The sequence below is a fragment of the Bactrocera tryoni genome, chromosome 2 (assembly GCF_016617805.1).
Source record: "Bactrocera tryoni isolate S06 chromosome 2, CSIRO_BtryS06_freeze2, whole genome shotgun sequence".
Classification (NCBI taxonomy): domain Eukaryota; kingdom Metazoa; phylum Arthropoda; class Insecta; order Diptera; family Tephritidae; genus Bactrocera; species Bactrocera tryoni.
This window is the reverse complement of record NC_052500.1, coordinates 76,127,267-76,145,368: the sequence shown is the minus strand read 5'-3', so window position 1 is coordinate 76,145,368 and position 18,102 is coordinate 76,127,267. Positions and strand designations below refer to the sequence as shown.

Below are 18,102 nucleotides of genomic sequence, written 5' to 3'. Positions count from 1 at the left end.
CTTACTACATATATCTTTTCCAGTCTCTTTCTATACATATATTTCTCTCTCTGTTTCACATCTCTTTCCAAAGTCTTAAGAACCTTCTCCGAAAATTTCTCTGATGATATCTCCGTCGAGTCAAGTACAGATAAGTCAGTGCTGCGATGCCTTGAGTATATTCCACACTTTCTCTTTCAATATACTATATTATTCAGTCAGTGTTATTGTTCCTTGTGTATATGTATATTTTTCACTCTCTTCGTCAATATACATATTTTTAACTCTCACTCTCTCTCAATTTAGGTATAACATAACCAGCGTTGTGACTTCTCCTCTCTCTTTCTCTGTATATCTTCCTCTCTCACTCTAATTCCTTACAAACTATTGAGTAGTCGAAAAAGTCTTTTCGTATTTTGTCAATAGATGTCGTTGCAGTCGTATATATTCAGTACTACCAATCACATTGTGTCATACCATATAGTGTAGGAAAGATGAGGGCTGAGGAACAGCTTCTCCGAAAGAAGGTAGGAGGGTGTTGTTGCTCTTTGGATATAACTTTTCCACGCCCTCTTCTTCCAAACTTCTTCAAAAATTTCATAGTTTTATATAGTTCCCGAGTCAAATAACAGTTAGTGTTGAGATGCCAGCAGAAATTGAAATCATGCTGAAACTTCTACAGGAGATCTTTCTTGGGTAAGATGCAGCGGGCCAATGAGTTTTCTCTTCCAATTTCGGACAATTCTTCATTAACCTTCACCCATTGTATTCTATCGTATCAAATTGGAATGCTCTTAACAAGATTATTTCTACTATCTATACAAGTGGAGGTATAAATATGCCATAATACCCGCTTTCGAACTAACTTGCTCAAACTCGACCCGTATTTCTAAACATTAGTAGCTGTATATACTTACACAGAAGTAAAACTTCAAAGCACAATACACAATAAAAACTATAGCTTTAGCTACGAGAAGAGTTCTAAGCAAACACTTTATTTCATTTATCAGTCGGTGCATATTCAATCTCTGTTAAGCATTTGCATATTTTACGGCTCAACGTTATCAATTTCACCTATCTCCATTGTAGCGTTGTTTAATTTTGTTACATAATTGCAAACTGATTTGATTGTAAACGGTTTGTGGAAATTGCAACTTTTTTCATCGCAACAACAAATCTGGTTTATGCAAGTTAAAAGCATACCCGCAGGCGTCAAAGCTGGCAACGAACAATTGAAGCAGACCAAATGTAGTTAATTGAGCTATCTGGGATTTCTATATATACATATACAAAGTTATGGATATACATACATATGTACACTTAAATGCCTTTACTTGTTGACTTGGCAAATACGAAAACATGTAATCATATTCAATGCACTTAACAGCCTTTGTCTGTAATGCTGAAAGCACACATTTAGGCGTAATTCAATAATCCTTGATTCAATAGATGCTGGCTGGCAAATATTAATTGATGGATTAAGACTAGCTGTGTGCTGCAGGCATTCATTTACAGGAATATTTTGACTGCCATTTCTAGTGATGCTAAGTCACTAATATAATTGATTAAATATGTTGCATTATTATATGGTGACTAATATTGACTAACAGGGGTATAAAAAGGTTATTAAAGTAAGCCGACGTTTATTTTTATAACTTAAAAAGGGTGTTTAGTTTTTGACACGAAGTTTTATAACACTCAGAAGCAAATGTCGGAGATTCTTTAAGTACTATATAAGTGACCTGGTCTACGAAAAGGGAGCTAACGTGCGAAAACTAGTTTTCTGGGAAAAGCTGTTAAAAATAATCGTCAGTTTCTCGTTATCTCATTAACTGTTCTCCTTTATTTTGACACCTAAGCGCCCTTTCCGTAGACCAGGTCACATATATAGAAACTACCAGCGTGACGAACTGAGTCCAAATGACAAAGCCTGTTCCTTCGCCTGTATCTACGTAGTAGTAGTAGTAGTCCCTCAGTTTTTGAGATATTGCTCTGATATTTTGTAAACATGTTTTGCAGCCTAAGAAACTGTTATCTTGTCGAAATTGTTGATATCGGACTACTATAGCATATAGCTGCTATACAAACTGATCGACCAAAAACAAGTTTTTGTAAGGAAAACTTTTTCATTTGACAAACTATTCCAAAGAAATTTGGACTAGATTTATATCCAAGGCAACTCTATAAGCTTCGATCATTTTAACAAGACCAGATCACTATAGCATATAGCTGCCATACAAACTGATCGATCCAAATTACAATAAATATGTTTTTATAACCTTCAATACTATAACAATTCAGCTGTGCAGAGTATGAAAGCTTCGCGACAGCCGAAATTAATGGTTTTTCTTATTTCATGGCGCTAAAAAGTATGCAACAACTAAAAGTACCAATTTCCTTAAGTTTCAACATTTTCAACGCTAAAAAGTACGCAGCCAAAAATTTTTTGAGACATTTTAATAGCATTTGCTGACATTTGGCGGCGCCGAAAAGCTTACACTAGTTTATTAATATGTATCACATATAACTTAGCACACTTATGGTGCTCAAAAGTATGCAACATATATATATTTTTTAAATTAGCTAAATTGAGTGTGATATCATTTTAAATAATTGTCTTTCGCATTTGAAACAGCTTTTATAAAAGTCATTGGCGCTCAAAAGTATGCAACATGTAACTTTTTTAGATAAATTTTATAGAATTTACTGTGACAGGACGGCGCTTAACAGTCTACGCTAATTAATTAGTACGAATCTCATATATTTTTGCATACTTATGGCGCTGAAAAGTATGCAACGTGATTTTGTTTTTTAAAATTATGATAGTAGAATTTATTATCGAATTTAAAAAGCTCTTATAAAAGTCATTGACGCTCAAAAGTATGCCACATATAATTTTTGAGATAATTTAAACAGACTTTTATGTCGTATAAAATGTCTAAAAGTTTATCTTAATTAATTATTATGAATTTCTTATAACTAAACCTTACCTTATTTATGGCACTCAAAAGTATGCTACATGTAATATTTTTCAGAGCAATAAAAATTAATTTGCTGTCAGTTTAAATTCCTCGAACCCGAAATACATAGCTTAAGCTGCCTTTAGCTTAGCTTAGCTAGGATAGCTTTTTAATCCATTCATATCGAATTTAAACCTATGTGTTTTATATATACATACATATAACTCATTACTTGGTAATTTTGTATTCAAAAGTATTTAATTTTCATTTCTTTCCTTCGCAGACCGTTGAAGATCTGGAAAATCGTTGCATGGAAGCGGGCGTCGAAATCGTCACAAGACAATCATTTCTATCCGATCCAACAGATGCGGTACGCAACCTACGCCGACAAGATGCTCGCATCATAGTCGGTTTATTCTATGTCGTGGCCGCGCGGCGTGTGCTCTGCGAAATGTACAAACAACAACTGTATGGACGAGCGCATGTGTGGTTTTTTATAGGTGAGTCAAGAAGCTAAAATTTTAAATAAAATAAATTTAAATTTACAAATAAATAATTTTTTAATAAAAAATATACCGTTTTAGATAAAAATTAAGAGAAATTTAAATAAAAATTATGATAAAAAAAAATTGAAGAAAAAAAGTTAATTTAAAAATTTTAAATTTTTAAATGACATAACAATTTGCCTTTGTGTGTTGAAAATAAATCTCGCCTACTATTTGCATACATAAATAGTAGCTACTAATTAAAACATCATTATGATAAAATGCCAACTGATTTCAGATCCAAAATGCCGACATTCCTCATAAATAAATCATAACCCCTTTCTATCTCTATATCTATCTATGCTCTGTAATCTCTTTGCTTTCACTCAAAATCCAATTAAGCATTTGTGAAAGTGTGTCCTTAAATCGCCACTAAACCATTAGCTACTAATTTCCCAACAACGCGCTGCCCAATCACTTTCAGTTTCACTTCTCTCTGCTCCCTTGCCCTATCCTCCACAGTTGTTGCCATGACAAATGACCCGAAATACCTTCAGTGCCAAATTGATTTGTCACATTTTCCACTTCATCCTTTTCTACTTACGACCCTTTATATTTACTGTAATTTGTTATTGCTGCTTTTTCATGAAGCCCAACTTTAATACGAAAGCGCATAGTTAACCTTCATGCCACGATTTGCATATATTTTAAGTTTAGCTGGCAGGTAAATGCCATTTTAGAGCACTAATCCTTTCGCACATTCTCTCACGCCGCGCATTTTAGTGTGTGCTGTTATTTGCAGAGTGGCCAGCGAATTTTTAAATTTGTTTTTATAAAAATCATTCCTGAAGTTATCTATGTATTTGAAAGGAAGTGGCTCTCAAGTATGTCAAGAAATATCTATGTATAAAGGAAAATCACATAGACCCAGTCAAACCGAATTTCCACTCTATTCGAGCATTTCGAGGAAGAGCACCTCTCCCACGTAAAGACTTACCGTATTCAAAATCAATCAAAAGCAAATCCCAAGGTTGACAGGCCCGAAGAGAAGCCGAACATAATTAACAATCGTTTCTCAAGCGCTATGAACACTCTCATCAAACATAAGATTGGTCGCTGATGAACAGACTCATTTCGTGAACTTAACGTTAGATGAAACCGATAGCACTAACTAATAGCACATGCGCGTGAAATTTTGTTACAAGAGAAAGAAGGGAATTCAAAGAATTTTCTCATCACAGAATTAATAAACGTTATCCTAGAGTATCTCAAAGACAAACTGCCAGTTTTCTAAACTCTTCTAACTTAAAAGCCCTTTTTAGTACAAAAACTAAAATCTGAAATCTCGCGAGGTTAAGGAATATGATCTTACTAATGTAAGGAAGTAAAAACTTTAAAGTATCAGCTTTATTTAAGAGAGAACAGAAATCAACATAAGATCAAATTTGACCCGGATTGACAAAAAATATTTTCTCGTATTTCAATAACAGTCCTTATCATCGCCTTCAAAATATTCTGATTGTGTTATAACAATGTCATCGATCTGCCAGTACCAAAATGATAGTAACGACAATTTAATATTAAAAATGTATTACCTCTTGATCAAATTTGACCCGGATTGACAAAAAAAATTTCTTTCTCACGTGATTTAATGTAAGTCGTTATCATTCATCGCCTTCAAAATATGTTCCAAGGCCATGCTTAATCTCATTTTCCACACACTCGGTATAAGCCTCGGCTGTGATAGCCTTCGGTGCCTTCAGCGTACATTGGTTTTTTTTGGTTTATTTATTGATTGATTTTTGAAGGCCAACTGACCAAAACATTAATCAAAACTTTAACCGAAACATTAACTAAAACTTTAACCGAAACATTAACCAAAACATTAACCATACATTAACCAAAACATTAACCAACACATTAACCAAAACATTAACCAACACATTAACCAAACTTTAACCAAAACTTTAACCAAAACATTAGCTAAAGCATTAACCAAAACATTAACCGAAACCATAACCCAAACATTAAATAACACATTAACCAAAATATTAACCAAACATTAACCAAAATATTACCCAAAACATTAACCAAAATATTAACCAAAACATTAACCAAAACTTTAATCAAAACTTTAACTAAAACATTAATCAAAACATTTACCAGCACATTAACCAAAACATTGACCAACATTTATTCAATAAAGATTTTAAGAACCTCTGCTATTTTCTGAAGTCAATACGACGATTTTCAAGCTTTCACGGGCATATAAAACTAGAATGTTCCAATCTAATATACAAATTATATCGGTTCGGTTTGCGAGCGGAGTTTAAATGGACCATTCTGAGGCAATTTTGATTTTCAAATAATTTTCCTTAGTACAAGTTATATATAGTATCAAATAATCACTTCCCGGAAAATAAATAATTTTAGCAAAATACGTCAAATTAGAAATAATACAAGGCTTAAGCTATAAATGTAACCTACCTCAAATAAAGCAGCACTGCAACTCAACTCTCAGAAGCAACTTTAACTCAGTGCCAGTAAAATATTTAACTAAACCCAACTCACCCTGTTTGCAAGCGTCCAAAAGCTAGCATGGCAACTCTATCTGTGCGGGTTCAATGAAAATGGACGTGCAAAGCTGGTATGCCCAGCAACATACCTTCACAACACACCAATTCCAGCACACTACACAACAGCAACAACAATAAAATTAACAACTAAAATAAAATATAAAAAACTCAATAAGAACAGAAGCCCTCGACGCAATAATGAAAACTATTTTCGTTGGAAAAATGCTTGCGATATCATTCGCTGCTACCTTGCCCGGGGTCGCTCCAGCTGCAGCTGCTCTTGACATTACAATCCGGTAATGCCTCATTTCACTTGCGCTGCTAAGGGTAAACTTTAGTGTTAAAATTTCTATTTTTTACTGGAGCTTCCACTAATTTTTCGATTGGTCACGTGCCGCACGTTTTTCGCATAAAATTCTAAATTAACCTTGCTTTGCGCGGGAAACAGTGGAAGGGAGGAGGCGAGTGAATTATCTCTGTGTAATATATGTATATGTATATCTATATACTTGTACATATACATAAAGAGAGTAATATTCGAAATTCAACGTAAGCTTTAGAAAGCTCGCAGTTTTCCTATTAATAATTTGTATTATAGAATTTCGCTTTCGCTTTACATAAACAATAAACTAAACAGGGTATATTAAGTTTACCACGAGGTTTGTAAAATGTATAAACAAACTTCGGATACCCTAAAAAGTTTATATATAAATGATCAGGATACCAAGCTGAGCCGATTTAGTTACGGCCGTCTCTCTGTACATACCCCAACTAGCCCCTCAATTTTTGAGATATCGATCTGAAATTTTTCACACGTTCTTTTTTTCTTAAGCAGCTAATTATTTGTCGAAATCATCGATATCGGACCACTATAGCTTATAGCTGCCATACAAACTGACTGATCAAAATCAAGTCCTTGTGTGGAAAACTTCTTTATTTCTCGACATATCTTCACAAAATTGTACATACTCTATCACCAAAGGTAACGGTACATCCTTTGAACATATTGTTGCGATCGGACGACTATAGCATATAGCTGTCATACAAACTGACTGATGAAAATCAAGTCCTTGTATGGAAAACTTATTCATTTTACAGAATATCTTCATGAAATTGTATATAGATCATTGCTAAGAGTAACGGTACATTCTCCGAAAATATTGTTGAGATCAGACCGCTATAGCATATAGCTGCCATACAAACTGATCAACCAAACCAAGCTAAAGATCTCTTCATACCCTTTTATGCTATGTGAAATGCACCCGTGAAGGGTATTATAGTTTCGCTGCAGCCAAAGTTAACGATTTTAACCTTTTTTTTTTGTTGCTTTACTAAAAAATTTATAGTTATTTCGGCTATCAGCTAAACTTTTCTATACTATACCGTTTACCTCGTTTTCCGCGTTTATTGAATTGAGTTGTTTTAAGCTAATGAAAGTTGCTGCTACTGTTGTTGTTTTTATTGTTTTCTGTTGCTGTTGTTGCTTATATTATTTTTGGTTTTTTACTATTTTCTTTTTTGTTGCTGTTCTTGTTTGTGCAACTCACAGTGTGTGGCTCTGCTCTCCACTATCCTGCTTTCATTGCTATTATTCGCTTTATCTTTATATTTGGCTATTTTCTACGTGTGCAGTTGTTGTTGCTGTTACTGTTGTTCGAAAAACAAGCGAAAACTTTTATTCAATTCTCTTCGAACTCACTTAAATTGCTCACTAATAAATTTACCTTTTTGTGTGACATGATTGATGTATATTTGGCAATCCTCTTAAGTGAACGGTAAAATGCGGTTACACAGCAGCACACACAAACATAACTGAGTATACATATGTATATATATTTTCATATATATATGTATGCAAATATATTTGTTTGTAGTTATAGCTCAAGTGCCTTTTAATGGCAGCAACCGCAAGCAAATGCTGAACTTCCTGAGTGTACTTGAAAGCGGTTTAAAAGTATTTGAAATCTAATCAAATGAGTAGTAGAAAATTACCATTTTGCGCTCAAGTGCAGGTAAATTAGTTTAAAATTCTCTAGAAATTTAATATATTGACGCATTTGAGAAGTTGAATTGCATCCCTTGAATTCAGAGTAGCTGGGTGTCGAATTACGACCCTTCGTTAGTCAGAAGGACTTTGATAACAAAAATTAAAAAAAATTTTAGTTAACAAAAAGTTTTGATTAATATTATTAAATAATGGTAATTAATAAATAATTGTAATATAATTTTTTTCTTTTTTGAAGTCTTTGAGGTAATAGTTATATAATTTCAATTGAAAAAAAATTACAAAGTGCTACGATAATTTAAGCTTTTAAATAACAAAAACATGCAAGTGATAAATTTAACTTCAAATCGTCCTTTACGCTCATCATATGCTATATTATATTAATATAATAACTATACAAAAAGTACTTAGCTCTTCAATCATAAAATCTAATAATTGAAAAAGAAGGTTTGTGACTTTGCTAAAACATTAGAAATATACCTAATTGTAGGCAACGAATTTGAAAGGTTATTTATGAATAATGATAAAAGAAAACTGTAGCATATATTTAGGCTGATTTCTACTAAGCATATGATCGAAGACATATGTAGATACGAATGTAAATATTGTTTTCTTATATTTATGTCTACAAAATTGTATAATTTTATTCTACAATACCGTGAACAGGACTCCATAAAATTCCCAAAACAAAATTAATTACATAAATGAACAATAAAAATTAAAAAAAAAAAAAAAATTATTTTGTAGTCTCTACTTTAAATATTCTTATCTACCTTAGGTTAGATTAAGTAAGTAGTATGGTGGGCCAATGAGCTACGCAGATCAGTTTTGGTTATTTGCGATGCCAGATAGGCTTCAGTTGTCTTCAGTCTATTTAAATAACATCAAATAAAACCGATCTGAATTTGTGTTAAATATGACTAAAATCTGCCCAATTTCCAATATATATAAATCGTATAGAAATTTCTGTTCTCAAAGCCTAATCTACATATATACACATATAAAAGAAAGCCGTGTTAGTTACACCATTTATAGTTCAAGAACGGCTGAACCATATGGAGATGTTTCAACTCACATACCCCTTGACTTTGCTAATACATTACAAAAGCACCTGATTGTAGGCAACGAGTTTGAAAGGTTATTAATGATAAATGAAAATTATTGCATATATTTAAGCTTAATGGCAGAAATATTGGATACGAAATTCAGCAACAAAGATAAAAAAAAAAATATTTTGTAGTCTATGGTTTAATGCATTCTCATCTATCTTAAGATAGGTAAGGTTAGCCTGGTGGCCCAATTAACCATACACAGACTAGACCCTACAAAAGTCTTTATTCTTGTGAAATTACTTACGTTGCCATTATGTATGGAACTTGATGTCTTTTGCATGGATACAATGGGCACGCTTGCAGAAGTCCAGATGCTGAACCCAATTTTGGACGTTTTTCAAAAATAAATCGGCCGAAACTTTTGCAATTTCACGCTCCATATTCATACGAAGTTCATCAATCGTCGCTGACTTGTTGACATAGACCCTAGACTTGACGTAGCCCTACAGGAAATAGTCTAACGGCGTCAAATCGCACGACCGAGGCGGCAAATTGCCTGACCATTCCGTGAGATAACGCGTTCACCAAACTTGGTTTTCAATAAATTGATTGTGACATTGGTTTGTGGCACCGTCCTGTTGGAACTACATGTGGTTCAAATCCATATCATCCAATTCGAGCCAAAAATATTCGGTTATCATTGAGCGGTAGCGATTCCCAATCACAGTAACGTGCCGGTCTTGATCATCACAGAAGAGTAGGGCTCAATGGCGCCGCTGGCCCATAAACCGCACCAAACAGTAATTTTTTCCGAACGCAATGGTGATTCATTGAGTACGTGTGAATTGCTGCCTAACCAATAAAGCATATTTTGTTTATTTACGAAGCCATTCAGGCAGAAATGAGCCTAATCGCTGAAGATTATCTTGCGATGCAAATCCGGATCATTTTCAAGTTGTTGCTCAGTCCAATTCATGAACATACGACGACTATGGTGGTCCAGCAGCTTCAGTTCTTACGTCAGTTTGATCTTGTAAGGATGGAGGCCAAGATATTTTTGCAAAATTTTCTCCAACGAAGTCACATATGTATATGCCCAATGCTTGAGAACGACATATGAGAGACTGTTTTCTATCTTCCTCAATTAATCTGCACTTCTATGTCCCATTGGCACTGTTCCTGTAGATTAAAATTGTTCCACTAGACGCTCAATTGTTGATCTGGCAGGATGATTATCACAACCATTAATTGGAGGTAGCGCTATTAAAGTTGAGGCCGCTGACTTCAAATTTCGGTAGAAAATTTTAACAACTTTAACTCGTTGACGGATAGTATATCTTTCACTAATGAAATAGCAAACCTTAGTGAAGAAAAATGTAAAAGAGCGGGAAAAGAGATCGTCGTTTGCTGCCCCTATCGGTCTTCTTTTGCAGCGGCCCTATTGAAAACCCCGTTACAAATATCAACAAATTCAAGGAATTGATCTATTGATTGATTATATGATTATTTTTATAAATTTGTATCAGAGGAATTACAAACTCGTCCAATTAAGCAGGTCATTTAGATTAAAATAAATCTGTTCTCTCTTATTATCTCAATATATCTTTATCACAATCTACTCTCTCCTCTCATTTCCTTAATATGTCCATAGCAGAATCTCCTCTTTACGCAGCACTCTCTCATTCTCCTTACTTTTGTCTCTGTATCACTTTTATTCGTTTCTGCTCTCTCTACGACAATCTTCTAACCCCTTGATCCTTCCGCTAATTATGTCACTTGCAATCTGCCCTGCAATATAATCTATATAATATAAAAATTAACAGCACACTAACACTAAACTCCCATACAATTATGCTATCGCTGCCAAACATTTAACATCTGAACCCTGGCGCACCAAGCAAGTTTGACACAACAGCGCAAGAGTCACAGTTAACAATACGAAATCCGGCAAATGGTTTAAGTCGCCAACAAAAAATCGATAGAAATTGATTTCATTGTTTTGCCGCCATTAAGCGAGAGTGAAATATGCGCTCTTTAGCCCAGCTGTTAGCCAAATGGCTGTTTTGCAATATTCCAACGCTTTATTTTTTGCCTCTCGCACTTTCCTACCTTCGCCGCAAGTTTTTACTTATTGCCGGCGACAAAGTAATTTCAGGTATTTTCGCATTAATGGCAGCAATAAATAATTCGGAAAACAAATAAAATTGTAAAGGATTACGTGGAGTTTAAGTGTTGTGGTGGGTAATTTACAACTTTGGTGGAGTCGTTGGGATGCGCAGCAAATGATTGAGAGCGAATGCGGTGATAAGATGGCAAGGTCAGCGGCATAAAGGTGTGTTATGAGCATTTAATGCTCTGTGATGTATGTTAAATTGTTGAAATATATGTATGTAAACGTAAATGTAGTAGTTTTGAGGTAAAATTTTAAGTTAATTTGAGAGGTCAGTCAGAGCGGATTTAAAGGAGTGAATTCGAATGTTTGTTTTCACTTGTATGTGGTAAATAGTCTTTTAGTTTTTCAGATATCGCTCTGAAATTTTGTATACGTATCTTTTTCCCTCAAAAGCAGCTTATTTGTCGGGATTGTCGATATTGGACCACTATAGCATATAGCTGTCATACAAACCGATCGGTCAAAATCAAGTTCTTGTATGGGAAACTTTTTCATTTTGCAAAATATCTTCACGAAACTTGGTACGGATTATTTTCCAAATCAACGCTACAATATCCGCAAAACTGGTTTTGATTGGGCTACTATAACATATAGCTGCCATACCAACTGACCTGTCGAAATCAAGTCCTTGTATGGAGAACTCTGTTGTTTAACAAGACATCTTCTCTAAATTTGACATAAATCATTACCCAAGGCAACAATCCCAATAAATTCTTGAGATCAAACTACTATAGCATATAGTTGCCATATAAACTGATGGACCAAAATTAAAGCTTTGTATGGAAAACGCGATTATTTGACAAGACATCTTCTCGAAATTCGGCACAAACTATTACTCCAGATAACACTATGACCGCCCAACAAATTGTTCTGATCGGCCTACTATAGCATACAGCTGTCATACCAACTGACTTGTCGAAATCAAGTCCTTGTATGGAGAACTCTTTTATTTGACAAGACATCTTCTCGAAATTTGGCATAAATTATTAACCAAGGCAACACTATAATCTCCCAGTGAATTATTAAGATCGCACTACTTTAGCAAACACCTGCCATACAAACTGACCAATCAAAATAAAGTCCTTGTATGGAGAACTCTTTTATTTGACAAGACATCTTCACGAAATTCGGTACAGATTATTTTCCAAAACAATGCTACAATATCCAAAGAAATTATTTTGATCGAGCTACTATATCATATAGCTATCACACACACTGATTGATCAAACTCAAGCTCCTCTATGGAGATCTTTACTATTTGAGCAGATATCTTATCAAAATTTGGCACAGATTATTGACCTAGACAATGCTATAATATCCGCAGATATCATTCAAATAGGACTACTATACCATACAGCTGTCATACAAATTTACCGATCAAAATGAAGTTCTTGTATGGAGAGCTCTATTAAATGACAAGGCATTAATTTAATTCAAGGCACTATATACATAGATTGGTTTTTATATTTTTTTCTAAGTGGCACATTTTTAATTTTTTTTAATTCTATTTTATTTTTATTTATTTTTTTTATAATTTTGATATTTTTTTATTTTTTTTTCTATTTTATTTTTCTTAAATTTTTTTTTTTATTTTATGTTTTTTTTTTTTTAATTTTGTTATATGTTTTTTATTTTTTTTCTATTTCTATTATTTTTTTTTAAATTTTTTAAGTTCTTAATAATAATTTTTTTAACAAAACGATACACTATTCAGTTTTGTTACATAATTCAAATAATAAAAAAACTTCTAACATTTCGTTTAACCACAAAACTTTTATCGACGAAATTCTCGCGTAAAACAAAACTCACATGCCGTTGTTGAGCCATTCAAAGCTAAGCAAAAAGCGCATAACGAAATTCATCAGTTCTTACGTGCAATTTCTTCACATACATATATATATGTATGTGTAAGAAAACGCGTAAAGCGTTGAAGATAAATGCCATTATTACGTAGCACCAAAATATCTTCACTAAAATGTAGCAGATGCGCAAGGTTGCGGTAAAAAGTTTCGAAACTCTGGATTAGCAAAGTTTTATTGGCTGAAAACACACATCATACAACACATATACACCTTAACACATATAAAATAAACGAAACTAATGTATATAAATATATATGCATACATATATATGTATCCCAACATTATATTAGCAACATCTGTATCTGTGTACTATATGTAATCTAATAAAATAATAACATGTACGCTATCAAATGTATCCCTGTACGCCTGCAACACATACACGAGCACCTCAATTACTCACACCTTGCCCCTCACTTCACCCACATGCCACATAATCAACCAGCTTTGTATGCACAGGACTTCTTTCGTTTGTTTTACTCGCTTAGACAAAACTTTTCCACTTCATATCTGCACATATGCGCGCCGCCATCTGCCCACAAACTAAACTGTAACTGTATATATAATATTAGCGCTATATAAAAGTATGCTCACTTTAACTTTTGTATAACGGTAACGCCAACTGCACTCATTGCGACAAGTTTCCGCTCATAATTCGCCCACCTTGAGTCGTTCGCTCTTTTATAGCCAGTAAGCATGCTGTGTATGTGCGTACATATGTGCATGTGTGCTTGTGTGAGTGTGTATTGCTTATTATTACGATCTTGTATATTCATATATAATCATCGTTATGTTCATTATTATTACTTATGTTTTGCACATATAAATTTGATGAGTTACTTCATAAGTACACTAAAGATTTTATATCAAACGTATGCGGTTTAACTCGTGTTGTATTTGTATTACTTCTTATATATCTGTATGAAAACAAGATAAACTTTAACTTCGGTGGAATCGACAATTGGTTGGGTTTCACAAGTGCCTTTCTTATTTCAAAAGATGATACCAAAAGATCTTTTTCTTCATGCTGACCATTCAGTTTGTATGGCGGCTCTGTCATATACTATATTGTACATATAGCTATGTATTAGCGGTGCGTTATCGACTGTTCCGACAAGCAGCTCCTTTAGGCGAAGAGGACGTGTGCGAAATTTCACACCGGTTTCTCAAAATTTAGGAACTAGTTCGTAAAATATATACAGACATGTGATTAAATCGACTCAGCTCGTCACGCTGATTATGTAGAAAGGGTGACCAATTTCGAGGTTTCCTACGTAACAAAGAAAAAACACTGAAACTTCAAATTTAATTCGAAATGTTATTTACAATTCGAAAGAACATTCTTTGGCATTTAGTTTTTGATGATTACCTCTATCAACTTTTGGCCGCAGCTACGTCTCAGATTGTCCATCCGTTGAGTTAAATTTTTGATAACTCGTTTGAGCATATCGACTGGTAACTGGTGAATGATACGCGTGATCTGGGCCTGAAGCACAGCGCGATTGTCTGCATAGACCTTGGACTTAACATATCCCCAAAGGAAAATGTTTAACGCTGTGATATCACACGATCTTGGTGGCGAATCAACCAGCCCAAAGATGAAATTATTTGCTTACCGAAATGTTCTCTCAATAAATTAAATGGATTGATGCGATGTGTGGGAAGTGGCGCTGTCTTGTTGAAACCAAATGTGCCGAGACATAAAATAGTCGGTTACGCTCTCACCGGCAGCATTTTTGAAGAAATACGGACTCCATGATTTAACCGGCTTACAAACCACAGCAAACCTTCGTTTTACTATTCCTTCCAATTGCAGCAATTTTGATTATGTACATATCCATTCAGCCGAAAGTGGGCCCCATCGCTGAAGAGAATTTCCTTGAAACTTTTCAATAGCCCATCGAACGAAGCGATATCGCTTACGAAGCTCGACCGGCTTTAGTTCTTGATTGCTTGCTAAAACTGAACGATTTGTAAAGTTGTGCAGGCGTAAGTCCTTTGATGATGATGATAACAGCTTATGTCAAGCTTAACTCACGCGTGATCTGTCAAAAAAGGCTATTGAAAAAAGTACCTCTACTTGGATGATCAATTTTATATATACTTTATTGAATCTCCGACGTTTCTTTATGGGTGTTATAAACTTTTACTTTAAATACTCTATTCAGGGTACAACAAGAAGTTTCTAATAACCAATTGCTTTCAGACTCAATTAGTTTATAGTGCACAGCAATCAGTATCCCAACGTCCATCATATTTATTCTCAACGCCTTTTAACATTTAGAACCACTAAATTATCGAACTACCACCACTTTAGTGCAGCTCCATACCCGCAATTACAGATCCAGTGATCCTCATATGATATGATATGACTTCCATGCATTTGAGATCTTGAGCTTTAGCTATATACGTATCGGTAGGTGAACAACAAACTTTCATAATATTTCAATCCCTACTCCAGTGGCCAAAGAACCAACCGTCCTCTCTTAGCATATTTTAACTGGAACGCAATTCTTCTTATTAAACATTTTTTTATTTTGATCTTTTGGTTTTCAGATCAACACTTTATAACAAGAACAATACCACATTTCGTTTACCTAATCATAGAGTATGCGGAAGGTATATGAAACTAAAACGGGTCCTCATTGTTAAATAGGCAAATTTTTCATTGCAACAGCATTCAGCATACATCTCTTATTTATTTTAATTAGTTCAGGCAGGCTTCTCGGATCGGTTCTCTGATCATCTACTAAAAGTTTACAAAAGTAAAGATTCAACATGGTGTCAAATCGTTGATATATCAGTAAAGTGCTTCCTATTAGGCATACTTTTTCATTTCCTCATTGATATCGAACTCAAATAGCTAAATCATTTTTACTTTCTCTAGCACAAAAACTTATTACCACATCACACATGTCTTTTACTTCTTTACTAATGAAATTTCGGTGTTCTCGTATTAACGGGTGAGGCTCAGACACACGTCCGATGACATTACTGAAGTAGGTTGAATAATCCGATCTAAGCTGTCAACAATTGGATCATCTGAATTAAGTAATGGACCAGAAGAAGTCCGCTTTGGTTAATAGGAGAGCAATTTTGTTTTATCGGTACTACACCAGGTCGCAAACATCGATCACTCGACAGGCGCCCCGGCAGCTTGGTTAGCTGGTTCTTATGCCTCCACCTTATAGTAGGAACTAAGCACTAAGTGCTTTCTGCCTGTTCCTGCCTGTGGCTATCTTAGACCTATACTTACATATGGAGCACTGATATGGTGGCCAGCGGTAAAGAAACAGGACAACTGCTACTGGTGATCCTGTCTCAACTACCCATAGATATCTATATTCACAAATTAGCAGTATTTGCTGCAATTAGAATAAAAGAATTGAGTGGTTGGAATCAAAAGATGTATGGACATAGTGATATTCTAAACCAACTCAACGTTAATAAATCAAACTACATTCTCCCAATGCTGGATTTCAATAGATACTTCCAGGTGAGGATAGCCTCTAGACGAGAATGGGGAAGAGCCATAATAGGGGAGGAAGATACCAGCTCAGTATATACCAACGGATCCAAAAAGAACTGCAGAGTAGGGCGGAAGTATATTCTGGACATTTCTTTCTCTATCCGTCTACACCGAACTCGACCAGCATCTTTAAAGCGGAAGTACTGGGCATAGAGAAGACCTGCGAAGCTCTATTGAATAGCTACGTTAGGATACATAAAGCAGCAATATACACGGATAGCCAGGCGGCTCTCCTAGCCTTGTCGTTGCCCATGACTAGTGCCAGCGTAGTCCTTAACTGCAAGAAAGCACTGTGCTGACTAAAAGACATACTCCACCTAGACTTGATCTGGTTCCCGGCCCAGGAACATTTTTGGCAACGAAAAAGCAGACAGTTTGCAAAGGCAGGAGCTTTCCTAAACGAATCCGAGGCAGAGCTAAAACCATCCAGCTGGATCGATCAGAAGAGAGCTGAATATACAATTTCAACAAGTTGCAAATAACAGATGGAAAAATATAACTAAATGCAATATAACTAAACATTTATGGCCAATATATGACAAGAAAAGAACTAACGACTTACTAAATAGATCCGGGAAAAGTATCTACAGACTAACTGCTACCATACAGAACATGCGTCTAAAATGAGTATGCCCTACAACAACATCTGCCGAGGCTGCGAAATAGTAGAGAATAAGAAAACAATTTTCCGCTTTCTTTGTGAAAGGAATCCATCAAGCACCAAACCATGAATGGATGTCTACAAAAAGCAATCGTATATTAGTAGCTTCATCGAAACCACAAAATGGTGGTTTAAAAGAGAAGATAAAACGTAATAACAATAATAAAAAGGTTTACGACTAGTGCATCAAAATGGCACAGCTGGTGCTAATTGAGCCCAAAATGCAACCGGGCTGCACTCTGACCTAATACCTACCTACCCATAAGTCTCACTGTCTCAGAAATAAGTTTTAATAGCTTCAATGGATTTATTGCTCGTTTATCTAACTAAATTTTCAGTTTCGAAAGGAAACAAATATTGTGGTTGAGCAAAGACACTCGTTTTGTGTTTAGCCAAAAAGTCTATCAAAATCATGCCAGATTGTGACGGCATATTATCGTGGTGAAAAATACAAAAATTTTCTACCCACAGTATTTCTTAATGACTGTTTGATCTTATGGAACAAATTCACGGTAATAAACGATGAGCGTACCTTTGATATTTGACCGACTTTGACGTGGTTTCTTCGATTTCGGCTCCTTTTTTGTAGTGCCGATCGGTAGATTGTTGGACAGTTTCGTTGTTTATTTTTTATTCATAAACCCATGTCTCATCGCCAGTAATGAAGCGTTTGATAAATGAAAGATTCTCTACTACGTTGTCAAGCATCTCTTTCTCGATGTCTACTCGGCATTGTTCTTGCAAAAATCTTTTGGTCCGACATGCTCAATACCCAAAATAATAACATAAATATCTTAATTCGATCCACAAGAGATGCTGAGAT

At 34.8% G+C, this 18,102-nt stretch overlaps 1 protein-coding gene across 1 annotated transcript in view; it reads left to right on the top strand.

The window, feature by feature from the left end:
* Positions 1-18,102, top strand: part of LOC120768864 (gamma-aminobutyric acid type B receptor subunit 1) — a 147,393-nt gene that overhangs the window by 43,427 nt on the left and 85,864 nt on the right. Inside the window, exon 4 of the mRNA XM_040095619.1 lies at positions 3,223-3,439. Within this exon, the coding sequence (XP_039951553.1) occupies positions 3,223-3,439 (217 nt within the window). The remainder of the gene's footprint in view (positions 1-3,222; positions 3,440-18,102) is intronic.